Source organism: Oncorhynchus masou, unplaced genomic scaffold, assembly GCF_036934945.1.
Source record: "Oncorhynchus masou masou isolate Uvic2021 unplaced genomic scaffold, UVic_Omas_1.1 unplaced_scaffold_1432, whole genome shotgun sequence".
Taxonomy (NCBI): domain Eukaryota; kingdom Metazoa; phylum Chordata; class Actinopteri; order Salmoniformes; family Salmonidae; genus Oncorhynchus; species Oncorhynchus masou.
Window position 1 is genome coordinate 43,257 of NW_027004281.1, and position 15,909 is coordinate 59,165.

Here is a 15,909-nt window from a genome sequence, read left to right on the forward strand (position 1 = left end):
ATGAGAGACAGGGCCATGGTGATAGAGGTGGAGAAAGGGATGAGAGACAGGGCCATGGTGATAGAGGTGGAGAGAGGGATGAGAGACAGGGCCATGGTGATAGAGGTGGAGATAGGGATGACATAGAAGAGGCTGGGGAAGGCTGAAGGAATGGACAGAGACAGATATACACTCATCTGATAATGAGGCACTGGCCCTGAAAGGATTGTTCAAGGTACTTGGTAACATCGTGATGCAGACACACATGCGTATACGTGCGCACCCATACATCTACAGACTTAAAACAGACAGCCAGACAATACTGTGAACACTGGCTCACTTTCAGGATACACACACAAACACACACACACACACACACACACACACACACACAGCCAAGTCAGGCTCTGAGGACAAGTGAGTGTTTGAGAGGGATGAGAAGCCCACAGAAAGGACACAGCTTCAAAGAGGCGTCATTAAACCTAGTGAAGTGTGTGTGTGTGTGAGTGTGAGAGGGAGAGAGAGAGCCAATGAAGTGAGGGTTTGTACCAGTGAAGTGTGTGTGTGTGTGTGTGTGTGTGTGTGTGTGTGTGTGTGTGTGTGTGTGTGTGTGTGTGTGTGTGTGTGTGTGTGTGTGTGAGCGAGAGAGCCAATGAAGTGAGGGTTTGTACTAGTGAAGTGTGTGTGTGTGTGTGTGTGTGTGTGTGTGTGTGTGTGTGTGTGTGTGTGTGTGTGTGTGTGTGTGTGTGTGTGTGTGTGTGAGAGAGAGAGCCAATGAAGCGAGGGTTTGTACCAGTGAAGTGTGGGAGTCCATGTGAAGGGCTTTCTAACGTCTCTCCACATGTAATGCCAAGGACACAGCAGTTTGTCTCCTCTCCCCTCTTCACTTCTCATCTGCCTTCCCCTAAGACCCCCACGACCAGCACTGGCAGATGAAGTGGTGGTACGGGAGGATTACAGTGGAACTGTGGGGGCTAATTGGTATCTATAAAGCAAGTCTGTGTGCGTACTGTATGACTGAGGAGAGTAGTGAATACTGGATATAGGTGTAGCAGCAGAGTAAATATACAGTACAGTCAGAAAGTATTCAGACCCCTTGACATTTCCCACATTTTGTTATGTTACAGCCTTATTCGAAAATGGATTCAATTGTTTTTTTCCCTCATCAATCTACACATAATACCCCATAATGCCAAAGCAAAAACAGGTTTCTAGAATATATCACATTAACATAAGTATTCAGACCCTTTATTTAGCACTTAACTAAAGCACCTTTAGCAGTAATTACAGCCTCGAGTCTTCTTGGGTGTGACGCTACAAGCTCTGCTTGTATTTGGGGAGTTTCTCCCATTCTTCTCTGCAGATCCTCTCAAGCTCTATCAGGTTGGATGGAGAGCAGATTCCACTCCTGCAGTATCTTGGCTGTGTGCTTAGCGTCGTTGTACTGTTGGATGGTGAACCTTCGACCCAGTCTGAGGTCCTGAGCGCTCTGGAGCAGGTTTTCATCAAGGATCTCTCTGTATAATGCTCCGTTCATCTTTCCCTCGATTGTGACTAGGCTCCCAGTCCCTGCCGCTGAAAAACATCCCCACAGCATGATGCTGCCACTATGCTTCACTGTAGGCATGGTGCCAGGTTTCCTCCAGACGTGACGCTTGGCATTCAGGCCAAAGAGTTCAATCTTGATTTCATCACACCAGAGAATCTTGTTTCTCATGGTCAGAGTCCTTTAGGTGCCTTTTGGCAAACTCCAAGCGGGCTGTCGTGTGCTTTTTACTGAGGAGTGGCTTCCGTCTGGCCACTCTACCATAAAGGCCTGATTGGTGGAGTGCTGCAGAGATGGTTGTCCTTCTGGAAGGTTCTCTCATCTCCACAGTGGAACTCTGGAGCTCTGTCAGAGAGACCATAGGGTTATTGGTCACTTCCCTGACCAAGGCTGTTCTCCTCCAATTGCTCAGTTTGGTTGGGTGGCCAGCTCTAGAAAGAGTCTTGGTGGTTCCAAACTTCTTCCATTTAAGAATGATGGAGATGTTGTTCTTGGGGACCTTCAATGCTGCAGAAATGTTTTGGAGGCTGTGCCTCAGCACAATCCTGTCTCAAAGCTCTACGGGCAATTCCTTCGACCTCATGACTTGCTTTTTGCTCTGACATGCACTGTCAACTGTGGGACTTTATATACACAGGTGTGTGCCTTTCCAAATCAGGTCCAATCAATTCAATTTACCACAGGTGGACTCCAATCAAGTTGTAGAAACATCTCAAGGATGATCAATGGAAAATGGATGCACCTGAGCTCAATTTCGAGTCTCATAGCAAAAGGCCTGAATATTTATGTAAATGCAATCAGTTTTTAATTTTTAATACATCTGCAGAAAATTCTAAAAACCTGTTTTCACTTTGTCGTTGTGGGGTATTGTATGTAGATTGATGAGGAACATGCTTTATTTCATCCATTTTACAATAAGGCTGTGATGTAACAAAATGTGGAAAAAATCAAGGGGTCTGAATACTTTCCGAATGTACTGTACCTTGTCTCTATATGGAGTCTCATTACTCCATATTCAGAGTAGGTTTGCTGATCTAGGATCAGGTTTGCCTTTTAGATCATAATGAATAAGACTATATGGACAGGGGTGACCTGATCCTAGGTCAACACTCCTACACTTATCGAGTAACAGTAAGAGAGTAGAGAATTGTCTCTGTTGGTGAATATTACATTATATGCGTTGTGGATAAACAAGGGTCGGAAATTTACATACACTTAGGTTGGAGTCATTAAAACTTGTTTTTCAACCACTCCAAAAATGTCTTGTTAACAAACGATAGTTTTGGTCAGTTAGGACATCTACTTTGAGCATGACACAATACATTTTCCAACAATTGTTTACATACAGATTATTTCACTCTATCACAATTCCAGTGGTCAGAAGTTTACATACACTAAGTTGACTGCGCCTTTAAACAGCTTGGAAAATTCCAGAAAATGATGTCATGGCTTTAGAAGCTTCTGACATCATTTGAGTCAATTGGAGGTGTACCTGTGGATGTATTTCAAAGCCTACCTTCAAACTCAGTGCCTCTTTGCTTGACATCATGGGAAAATCAAAAGAAATCAGCCAAGACCTCAGAAAAAGAATTGTAGACCTCCACAAGTCTGGTTCATCCATGGGAGCAATTTCCAAATGCCTTAAGGTACCACATTCATCTGTAGTATGCAAACAATAGTATGCAAGTATAAACACAATGGGACCACGCAGCCATCATTACATTTACATTTACATTTAAGTCATTTGGCAGACGCTCTTATCCAGAGCGACTTACAAATTGGATCATACCGCTCAGGAAGGAGAAGCATTCTGTCTCCTAGAGATGAACGTACTTTGATGTGAAAAGTGCAAATCAATCCCAGAACAACAGCAAAGGACCTTGTGAAGCTGGAGAAAACAGGTACAAAAAGTATCTATATCCACAGTAAAACGAGTCCTATATCGACATAACCTGAAAGGCCGCTCAGCAAGGAAGAAGCCACTGCTCCAAAACCGCCATAAAAAAGCCGGACTACGGTTTGCAACTGCACATGGGGACAAAGCTCGTACTTTTTGGAGAAATGTCCTCTGGTCTGATGAAACAAAAATGGAACTGTTTGGCCATATTGACCATCGTTATGTTTGGAGGAAAAAGGGAGAAGCTTGCAAGCCGAAGAACACCATCCCAACCGTGAAGCACCTGGGTGGCAGCATCATGTGGGGGTGCTTTGCTGCAGAAGGGACTGGTGCACTTCACAAAATAGATGGCATCATGACGAAGGAAAATTATGTGGATATATTGAATCAACATCTCAAGACATCAGTCAGGAAGTTAAAGCTTGGTCGCAAATGGGTCTTCCAAATGGACAATGACCCCAAGCATACTTCCAAAGTTGAGGCAAAATGGCTTAAGGACAACAAAGTAAAGGAAGTGGAGTGGCCATCACAAAGCCCTGACCTCAATCCAATAGAAGATTTGTGGGCAGAACTGAAAAAGGGTGTGCAAGCAAGGAGCCCTATAAACCTGACTCAGTTACACCAGCTGTCAGGAGGAATGGGCCAAAATTCACCCAACTTATTGTGGGAAGCTTGTGGAAGGCTACCCGAAACATTTGACCCAAGTTAAACAATTTAAAGGCAATGCTACCGAATACTAATTGAGTGTATGTAAACTTCTGACCCACTGGGAATGTGATGAAAGAAATAAAAGCTGAAATAAATCCTTCTCTCTACTATTATTCATACATTTCACATTCTTAAAATGAAGTGGTGATCCTAACTGAACTAAGACAGGGAATTCTTTCTAGGATTAAATGTCAGGAATTGTGAAAAACTGAGTTTAAGTGTATAAGGTGTATGTAAACCTCCGACTTCAACTGTAGATATTGTTAAGTTAGGGCCCTGTGTTTTGTGCAATTATGTAACATGCTTGGATTTTAACCTTAATTTAAATTTTAACTTTTTAGGTCAAATGGTCCAACACCATCCTCAAACAATTCCTTATATTTTTGGCGTAATTTTAATTTTTGGATAAGGCTTAAAATACATGTCACATACTGCTCAAAACACACGGCTCTACAATTATGTTCTGAAGACATGTCTACTGAGCTGAACATTTGTTACACTATGACCATTTTCTAAATGAAGTCAAAGTACAGTATGCTATTACAACCAAAGAATATGTCTATCCAAGTTACACAGTAGAAAACCACCAAAGAGGGGAATGAGCACACACCTGACCCCCATCTCCCCTTTACCCTGCAGAATACCATGTCCTCACCTTGGCCCTGTCGGGAGCCCCTCTCTGGGGTAGGCCACAGGCTGAGGGGGCTCTGGGGGCTCCATCTGGGGTGTGGGCACGGGGTGTGGGACAGCGGGTGTCCCCCCCAGGCTCCAGGCCAACCAGGCCCAGCTGGGAACAGCTACAGTGGCACGGCTCCACCTTCCTCCCTGAGATCAGGTAGGTCTTCAATCCTGAAGGAGACAGAACACAGAGATAGATGACAGTGAAACAGACTCTTATCAACACACATGCTGTAAAAGGTAGAAGAAAAGTGCCTTTTATGTGAAAAGAATGTGTGCATATGTGTGCTTCAGAACGATCCTGACGCCTCAGAACAGTTGGGTAGGCTGTTTGGCCGCTGCTGTTAGTACGTGTTGTACTCTTTCTCTGAGTTGTACAAGCAAGCAGAGCAGAAACTGGCCACCAAGGGCGTCATTCACCCCAAAACCTGAGGGGGCACAAAGTGAGGGAGGATGGCCGGGGGGGTGGTAAGCGAAATGTTCATTTTTCAAATACCTGAAACAGCTTTTCATCTAGAGCCATAACCATTATGTAAACTCCTATGTCAAGAATATGTACACTACCATTCAAAAGTTTGGGGTCACTCAGAAATGTCCTTGTTTTTGAAAGAAAAACACATTTTTTGACCATTAAAATAAAATGAAATTGATCAGAAATACAGTGTAGACTTTGTTAATGTTGTAAATGACTATTGTAGCTGGAAATGTCAGATTTTTAATGGAACATCTACATAGGCGTACAGAGGCCCATTATCAGCAACCATCATTCCTGTGAGAGCTTCAAGTTCCTTGGTGTCCACATCACCAACGAACTAGAATAGTCCAAACACATCAAGACAGTCGTGAAGAGGGCACGACAAAACCTATTCCCCCTCATGAGACTGAAACGATTTGTCATGGGTCCTCAGATCCTAAGTTGCCTTGCTACTGTTATTTTCACTGTCATTTTACAGTAGTTTTTTTATGATCATGTCTCCTTTGCCAAGATAATCCTTCCACCAGACAGGTGTGGCATATCAAGAAGCTGATCTTGTGCTGGGGACAATAAAAGGCCACTCTAAAATGTGCAGTTTTATCACACAACACCATGCCACAGCTGTCTCAAGTTTTGAAGGAGTGTGCAATTGACATGCTGACTGCAGGAATGTCCACCAGAGCTGTTGCCAGATAATTTAATGTTAATTTCTCTATGATAAGCCACCTCCAACGTCGTTGTAGAGAATTTTGCAGAACGTCCAACCGGCATCACAACCGCAGACCACAGGTAACCACACCAGCCCAGGACCTCCACATCCAACTTCTTCACCTGTGGGATCATCTGAGACCAGCCACCTGAACAGCTGATGAAACTGTGGGTTTGCACAACTGAATAATTTCTGCAAAAGTGGTCAGAAATTGTCTTAGAGAAGCTTCTATACTTGTTGTCCGTCCAGTCTTAACCTAACTGCAGTTCAGCATTTTAACCAACTTCAGTTGACAAATACTCACCTCCGATGGCCACTGGCATGCTGGAGAAGTGTGCTCTTCATGGATGAATCCTAGTTTGCTGATGTCAACATTGTGAACAGAGTGCCCCATGGTGGCGGTGGGGTTATGATATGTGTTGCATAAGCAACAGACAACGAACACAATTGCATTTCTGCAATTTGAAAGCACAGGGATACCATGAAGAGATCCTGAGGCCCATTGTCGTGCCATTAATCCACCACCTTCACCTGATGTTTCAGCATGTTAATGCACAGTCCCATGTCACAAGGATCTGTACACAAAAATAGCCCAGACATGTCCCCCATTGAGCCTGTTTGGGATGCTCTGGATAGACGTGTACGACAGTGTGTTCCAGTTCCCACCAATATCCAGCAACTTAGCACAACCATTGTAGAGGAGTGGGACAACATTCCATAGGCCACAATCAACATCCTGATCAACTCTATGTGAAGGAGAAGTGTCTAGCTGCATGAGGCAAATGCTGGTCCCACCAGATACTGACTGGTTTTCTGATCCACACCCCTACCTATTCTTAAGGTATCTGTGACCAACAGATGTATATCTGTATTCCCAGTCATGTGAAATCATTAGATTATGGTCTAATTAATGTACTTCAATTGACTGATTTCCTTTTGAACTGTAACTCAGTAAAATCTTTGAAATTGTTGCATGTCGAGTTTATATTTTTGTTCATTGTAGTATTTTCATATATGCTGTTCAAGTTACTGTGAAGTTTCTTTTTCGAAGACTTCTCACAAAAACAAGCATATCTCTGTGAAATGTCAGTGGAGCACTTAGCCGACCCCAAGCTTTTTCCCTCCAAATCCCTTTAAACTGAATTCAGCACGTCTCTTTGCTCATTTAGCAACCAGTGGAAACAACTTGGAAGACGATGGCCACTAAATGTACAATCCTCAAATATGTTGGCGACAACGCTGCACCACTCAGAGCGACAGAGCCTGGTGTTTATTATGGGATGTATTAGGTTCCGAAATCTGACTTTTTGCATATCATGTTAATGATATGTTGGAGAAAGACCCTACTGAACCATTCAGAACATGAAGAGTCCCATTTGTCTTGGTAAAATGTATTGTATAACATAAGGAAGTGAAAAGTCACCAAAGCACGTTTTCACCCACTATGGGCAGAGTAGTCTAACAAACAATGTATTAGTGAGGCGTGTGTATCAGGCTATTAAACACACCACCAATTTGAAAGGGGAATGAACAGCCTGTACCTCAAGGAAATCTTTCCACCCCCCGCCCCACACACACACACACACACACATCCTCCTTGCTTGCTCGCCTTTGCTCTCCATGTCTGTGTCTCTCCCTCTCCTCTCTGGCCTCAGGCCACCTCAGTCAATGGTTTGATGAGACACAGAGGATATAAGTGAAGCAGCAGCGAGGTTCATCCTAATAGCCTATCTATTCTCTATAATGAGAAACTGCTTTCTCACTGGGCGGTAACATTTACATTTTCATTAAGTATCACTCAAAATGGCTTTCATTTGTTCAAAGGGTGAAATAAAAAATGGTGAGAGTGTGTGTGTGTGTGTGTGTGTGTGTGTGTGTGTGTGTGTGTGTGTGTGTGTGTGTGTGTGTGTGTGTGTGTGTGTGTGTGTGTGTGTGTGTGTGTGTGTTTGAGAGAGAGTGAGAGAGAGAGAGAGTCGGTGTGAGCGCACGTCTATGTGTGTTCATGTATGTTTTATAATTCTATAATAAAGTACAGAAACAGATTGCATATCACAAATATCTGGGTAATTAGTGCATTTGCGTGTTGTGTTCAATAAAACTGATTTTACATGATGCACAGTACATCCATTAATTTCACTATTTTTCATTGTCATGGCAATTCTGCAATACAAAACCAACCAAAGTTGAAGTTGAAGAATGTTTAATTTTAGAATGTTTGGTTGATTAGAGCAACAGTGTTGATTTGAAACACATTCAATGTCTGATTCTTTCATAAGACCACAATTACACTGGAATATGATGATATCCCTTTAATAGAATGATGGATATTAGAATGTTCGGTTGGAAGGCACCCGTGTTGATGTGGAACTTACTTTTGGTGGCAACAACCGCCCTTTAATAGAATGATGGATATTAGAATGTTCGGTTGGAAGGCACCCGTGTTGATGTGGAACTTACTTTTGGTGGCAACAACCGCAAGACTCAACATAAACTTGCTTCTGCTATCTGGAGTGGACCATCTCTAATCAATGAGCTTCTAAAGCCAGCGATGTGATCAGTCTGGAGTGGACCATCTCTAATCAATGAGCTTCTAAAGCCAGCGATGTGATCCGTCTGGAGTGGACCATCTCTAATCAATGAGCTTCTAAAGCCAGCGATGTGATCCGTCTGGAGTGGACCATCTCTAATCAATGAGCTTCTAAAGCCAGCGATGTGATCAGTCTGGAGTGGACCATCTCTAATCAATGAGCTTCTAAAGCGAGCGATTCTAAAGCCAGTGATCCGTCTGGAGTGGACCATCTCTAATCAATGAGCTTCTAAAGCCAGCGATGTGATCCGTTTGGAGTGGACCATCTCTAATCAATGAGCTCTCTGGAGTGGACCATCTCTAATCAATGAGCTTCTAAAGCCAGCGATGTGATCCGTCTGGAGTGGACCATCTCTAATCAATGAGCTTCTAAAGCCAGCGATGTGATCAGTCTGGAGTGGACCATCTCTAATCAATGAGCTTCTAAAGCCAGCGATGTGATCCGTCTGGAGTGGACCATCTCTAATCAATGAGCTTCTAAAGCGATGTGATCCGTCTGGAGTGGACCATCTCTAATCAATGAGCTTCTAAAGCCAGTGATGTGATCCATCTCTGAGCTTCTAAAGAGTGAGCTTCTAAAGCCAGCGATGTGATCCATGGACCATCTCTAATCAATGAGCTTCTAAAGCCAGCGATGTGATCCGTCTGGAGTGGACCATCTCTAATCAATGAGCTTCTAAAGGAGTGGACCATCTCTAATCAATGAGCTTCTAAAGCGATGTGATCCGTCTGGAGTGGACCATCTCTAATCAATGAGCTTCTAAAGCCAGCGATGTGATCTCTAATCAATGTCTGGAGTGGACCATCTCTAATCAATGAGCTTCTAAAGCCAGCGATGTGATCTGTCTGGAGTGGACCATCTCTAATCAATGAGCTTCTAAAGCCAGCGATGTGATCCGTCTGGAGTGGACCATCTCTAATCAATGAGCTTCTAAAGCCAGCGATGTGATCTGTCTGGAGTGGACCATCTCTAATCAATGAGCTTCTAAAGCCAGCGATGTGATCTGTCTGGAGTGGACCATCTCTAATCAATGAGCTTCTAAAGCGATGTGATCCGTCTGGAGTGGACCATCTCTAATCAAAAGCCAGCGATGTGATCCGATTCTAAAGCCAGCGATCTCTAATCAATGAGCTTCTAAAGCCAGCGATGTGATCTGCCTGGAGTGGACCATCTCTAATCAATGAGCTTCTAAAGCCAGCGATGTGATCCGTCTGGAGTGGACCATCTCTAATCAATGAGCTTCTAAAGCCAGCGATGTGATCCATCTGGAGTGGACCATCTCTAATCAATGAGCTTCTAAAGCCAGCGATGTGATCAGTCTGGAGTGGACCAGCACAGGGACATCAACATCTTCCTGCAAGACCATCAGATTATATCGTCATCAATGTTAAGAGTCATTGTCACGATCGTCGTAAGAAGCGGACCAAAATGCAGCGTGGTATGTGTTCATGATGATATTTTAATTAAAGAAAGCACTGAACTCTGAATACAAAACAATAAACGAAAAACGACCGTGAAGCTATAAGAACTGTGCTGACACAAACAACTAACATAGACAATCACCCACAACCCACAATGACAATACAGGCTACCTAAATATGGTTCCCAATCAGAGACAATTACTAACACCTGCCTCTGATTGAGAACCATATCAGGCCAAACACAGAAAACAGACAAACTAGACATACAACATAGAATGCCCACTCAGATTACACCCTGACCAAACAAAACATAGAAACATACAAAGCAAACTATGGTCAGGACGTGACAGTCATAGGAAGGCTGTGGCGGTCATGACATTTTGTCAACCGGTGCTTGTCAAGCAAATAACTGCCGATCTCACGGTAATTAACCGTTAATTAACATAAACCCATTTAGCATCTGCTGACTTCCATGCATAGCCTACAAGCCACTGATACAGACCTTTGGAACATCTACATTTTAAAAAGTCTAATAAATCCATGTAATATAGCCTACACCATCACAATAAATCCATTAAATATTTTAGACAGGTCTAAAGAAACATGATATGAAGAAAATGTAGTCTATTTCAGAAGAACAGAAGAGCACACTGAGTTGTCCTTATGTTAGGTCCTGATCTGGCTATGTCAAATGGCTGTGGGCTACACTAGTTCATTTAGCAGATTTACTTAGAATTCCGTGGCATTATTTTATATTATTTTATAGTATGAAGAATACATTTGAACATAGCTGTATAAAATAAAAAAATATATTTTGTCCAAACGATTTGAGGGAGTGTGCACATGCGGCTATTCTGTGTTAAGCTGTTGACAAAAAACTGATCCTCCTATATGATTAATATAGAGTCATTTATGCATCTTTAGTTGTGATACAAACTTTGGGCTATATGTTTTGATTTTTAATACATTCTAAGGCTGCATGATACAAGTTGCATGAAAGGCATGAGGTCTGTTTTGTTATTTGCACTGTCTGTACACACTTCATCAGTCTCTCATACACATTTTCAAAATACATTTCCCGGCGGCATCACCTGTAATCCCCCTTTAAAAAAGCCATGCCTTTTGCGGCCAGTGGCCGTTGTGCCCTTGGATTGAATAAAATCATTATAATTCCCTTCTCCTGGCTGCGTGCTCCGAAGCACCTCTCAATCAAATGTCTCTCTCAGATAGCTCAATTCTTATAAGCCAATGCTGGTCACCTGATCGGGTCTTTCTCACAGGCTACAAATCAAGACAGACACATCGGGGACGCAACTGCGCGTTTCCTTATCCAATTCCGAGGTGCATATTGAAGATATACATATGGGGGCGGCAAGTAGCCTCGTGGTTAGAGCATTGGACTTGTAACCAAACGGTTGCCTAGTGGTTAGAGCATTGGACTAGTAACCAAACGGTTGCCTCGTGGTTAGAGCATTGGACTAGTAACCAAACGGTTGCAAGATCAAATCCACGAGCTGACAAGGTAAAAATCTGTCGTTCTGCCCCTAAACAAGGCAGTTAACCCACTGTTCCTAGGGTGTCATTGAAAATAAGAATTTGTTCTTAACTTTGCCTAGTTAAATAAAAGCAAAATAAAAAAATTGGAAGAATGCGTTAACATTTCGTCAGACAACAAGTTGAGTCGGCCTAACGAACAGCTCAGGCCTATCAACTGTTTTACTATGGGGGATAGTATGTTGACATAAGCTGCCTATATCAATCTACTATCCCCCATAGTACAAATGTTGACCTATTCTATTCTGTGCCAGAAATAAATACTACAAACATAGTCTGGGACAGTTGTGGGATGTGATAGATCCCAAATGAATACAACCACTAGCATCAGAAATGATTTTTTAAGCAATGAGGCTGACACAACAGTTCAGAACTTTCAGCTTAAAATGTTGATGAACTATTAGGTTATTTCTTCACATTATAAGTGCAGCAACGCACACACGGCAGTAGGATATAAGTGCAAGTGTTCCAAAATGCAATCAATTAGAGGGAAACACCAAAAGTGACCGCAAATGTGACTATGTATATAATGCTGTTATTATAAAGGTGTAGTTTTATGGTGAAAAATGTATTCGCTGAACTTGAAACTCCCGCGCTGCATATGTATGCCAGTTAGGCTCTACACCTGTTGTAAAGCGGATTAATGTGCTTCATTTTAAGAAGCTATTTGGCCACTTTAGTTGTGATACAAACCTTATCAAAACATATAGGCCTATGGGCTAGGCTACATGAGGCATGCGACTATGATTTGAAAAAGTCACAAAAAAGGCATGCATTGTTTTTTGCCTTACTGCACACAATCTGGGAACCATTCACAAGTGATAATATATCATTCACAAGTGACAGGCTAATATTGTCACCCATCAGACTATTCTTGATTGATTCTTGTCTTTACATATACTACATATTATGTGTGAAATTTGTTTTGATTTAGAATGGACCATGATCATGCACCTGTCTCGAAAATACATGTCACCTATGCACTTAAATAGCTAATGGAGGAGGCTTTTCCCGTGGTTTATCTTCATACCAGCCAGGTGGGCTATACTTCTGTTGTAAAGAGAAGCCATGTGCTTAATATTAGGAAAGCTGAGCAATAAATATAGTATGCCTAGCCTATTGAAAGCTGATGGGATGCTCATCTTTTTAATAGAGGACATCATTGTTTTGTCACGCAATTGCATAGCCTATAGAAATGTTGCGCATCATGAGCTCATGGGCTCTCATGAAGTATTTGATTAGATTTTCAATTACATTTGCATCGATGTCAAAGTGATTAGAGGGACAATAGCGTGCTGAGTACCAGGCAGTTAGCAAGTTTGGTAGGTTACTAATGACCAGCAAGCAGCAGCATCAGAGCTTGGAGAAGCCTAATAGCCATGACAGCCCTAGTTGAGAGTGAGGACTGAGTTATACGAGCAGTGTGTGAGCTCTGGCAACCTGATGGAGCTGAGTTATACGAGCAGTGTGTGAGCTCTGGCAACCTGATGGAGAAGCTGGATGACAGCCCTAGTTGAGAGTGAGGACTGAGTTATACGAGCAGTGTGTGAGCTCTGGCAACCTGATGGAGAAGCTGGATGACAGCCCTAGTTGAGAGTGAGGACTGAGTTATACGAGCAGTGTGTGAGCTCTGGCAACCTGATGGAGAAGCTGGAAGCCATTCCAGGGGTGTTGGAGTTGGCTACAGAGATGGGCTTCCTGTGAATCTCTGATTTATTTAGTAGAAGTAGTAGCAAGATAGGATAGAAAGTATAGTACGTTTGATAAAAGTAGGTTATTGTCCATTTTATATAAATAAAAATAAATAAAAGTATACAAATTGTGATGAGTCTTTTTTGTGTGTGTACGTGCGTGTACTATGTCTGCATACAGTCATGTACATGTCCTGAGTTAAAAAATCTATGTGAGCAGCCCTCTAGTCACTCGATGTCTCTTTCTCCACACAGAGATCTGACAACGACACAGTAAAAGGCTAGTGGTAATGTCATTGGCTTAGGTAACTGCCGGTGGCCCTGTACTCAACCACATCATTCAGCTGTCAGTGAAACCCCACCCTTGAGCCCCATTCATTCTGAGTGCTTTAGACAGTCCCTGGCTGTGTCCCTATGGGCCCTGGTGAAAAGTAGTGCATTACATAGGGAATAGGGTGTCATTGTGTATGTGTGTGTGTGTGTGTGTGTGTGTGTGTGTGTGTGTGTGTGTGTGTGTGTGTGTGTGTGTGTGTGTGTGTGTGTGTGTGTGTGTGTGTGTGTGTGTGTGTGTGTCGACAGGGACTGTCAAGTAGTGCTACAATGAGATAGATTGTAAGAGAGAAGGAACTTGGATCGATACAACGGTTCATCAGGATACAAGGCTCAAAGATGAAGCTGCCAGCGCTAAGTCAACAGCGAGAAACAAATAAGTAATTCCCTGCACCACTGATGCAAAAGAAGCAGACAGGCGAGAAGGGGAGAGGAGAGAAGGCAGGAGGAACAGGAGACGGAGAGACGGGAGGAGAAGGAGACAGGAGAGGAGAGATAGCAGGAGAAGGAGACAGGAGAGAGGAGAGACAGCAGGATCAGAGAGGAGAGGAGAGAAGGCAGGACAAAGACACAGGAGAGAAGGGGAGAGGAGAAAAGCAGGAGCAGAGAGGGCAGGACAAAGACACAGGAGAGAAGGGGAGAGGAGAGACGGCAAGAGGAGATGACAAGAGAGACAGCAGGAGAAGAGGGGAGAGGAGAGGTGGCAGGGGGAGGAGACAGGAGAGGAGATAGATGAGGTGGGGGCAGGGTTGTGTGTGTGTACCAGAGAGAGATACTTTGAAACAGCTAATCATATCCAACAGACACATTGACTCATTGACTTCCACTTTGTCTCCTTGAGCTGTGAGATTGTTGGGTCAATAACTCCTCTGTTCTCTCCTCCTCACTCTTTTGTTCACCAGTTAGACCCAGACAAGAGAAGGAGGTGAAACATTATCTAATATGGATAACAAGACTATCAGACTGCTCTCATAATCACAACTACCATGGGAAAAGCCTGCATGAGGATGTGTTTAAACCAGGGCATGATGTTGGGTATAAACCAGGGCATGATAATGTGTTTAAACCAAGGCATGATGATGGGTTTAAACCAGGGCATGATGATGGGTATAAACCAGGGCATGATGATGGGTATAAACCAGGGCATGATGATGGGTATAAACCAGGGCATGATGATGGGGGCATGATAAAAACCAGGGCATGATGATGGGTATAAACCAGGGCATGATGATGGGTATAAACCAGGGCATGATGATGGGTATAAACCAGGGCATGATGATGGGTATAAACCAGGGCATGATGATGGGTTTAAACCAGGGCATGATGATGGGTTTAAACCAGGGCATGATGATGGGTATAAACCAGGGCATGATGATGGGTATAAACCAGGGCATGATGATGGGTATAAACCAGGGCATGATGATGGGTATAAACCAGGGCATGATGATGGGTATAAACCAGGGCATGATGATGGGTATAAACCAGGGCATGATGATGGGTATAAACCAGGGCATGATGATGGGTATAAACCAGGGCATGATGATGGGTATAAACCAGGGCATGATGATGGGTATAAACCAGGGCATGATGATGGGTATAAACCAGGGCATGATGATGGGTTTAAACCAGGGCATGATGATGGGTTTAAACCAGGGCATGATGATGTGTTTAAACCAGGGCATGATGATGTGTTTAAACCAGGGCATGATGATGTGTTTAAACCAGGGCATGATGATGTGTTTAAACCAGGGCATGATGATGTGTTTAAACCAGGGCATGATGATGTGTTTAAACCAGGGCATGATGATGGGTATAAACCAGGGCATTTAAACCAGGGCATGATGATGGGTTTAAACCAGGGCATGGCATGATGATGGGTTTAAACCAGGGCATGATGATGGGTATAAACCAGGGCATGATGATGTGTTTAAACCAGGGCATGATGATGTGTTTAGGGCATGATGATGTGTTTAAACCAGGGCATGATGATGAAACCAGGGCATGATGATGAGTTTAAACCAGGGCATGACGATGGGTTTAAACCAGGGCATGATGAAACCAGGGCATGATGATGGGTTAAACCAGGGCATGATGATGGGTTTAAACCAGGGCATGATGATGGGTTAAACCAGGGCATGAATGTGTTTAAACCAGGGCATGATGAAACCAGGGCATGATGGTTTAAACCAGGGCAGGATGATGGGTTTAAACCAGGGCATGATGATGGGTTTAAACCATGATGATGCATGATGATGGGTTTAAACCAGGGCATGATGATGGGTTTAAACCAGGGCATGATGATGATGTTTAAACCAGGGCATGATGATGTGTTT

The 15,909-nt window shown here is 43.3% G+C and overlaps 1 protein-coding gene across 1 annotated transcript in view; it reads right to left on the minus strand.

Moving 5' to 3' along the window:
* Window positions 1-15,909, minus strand: part of LOC135530819 (adenylate cyclase type 9-like) — an 87,944-nt gene that overhangs the window by 12,664 nt on the left and 59,371 nt on the right. The window contains exon 3 of the mRNA XM_064958992.1: window positions 4,786-4,979. Coding sequence (XP_064815064.1) covers window positions 4,786-4,979 — 194 coding nt within the window. The remainder of the gene's footprint in view (window positions 1-4,785; window positions 4,980-15,909) is intronic.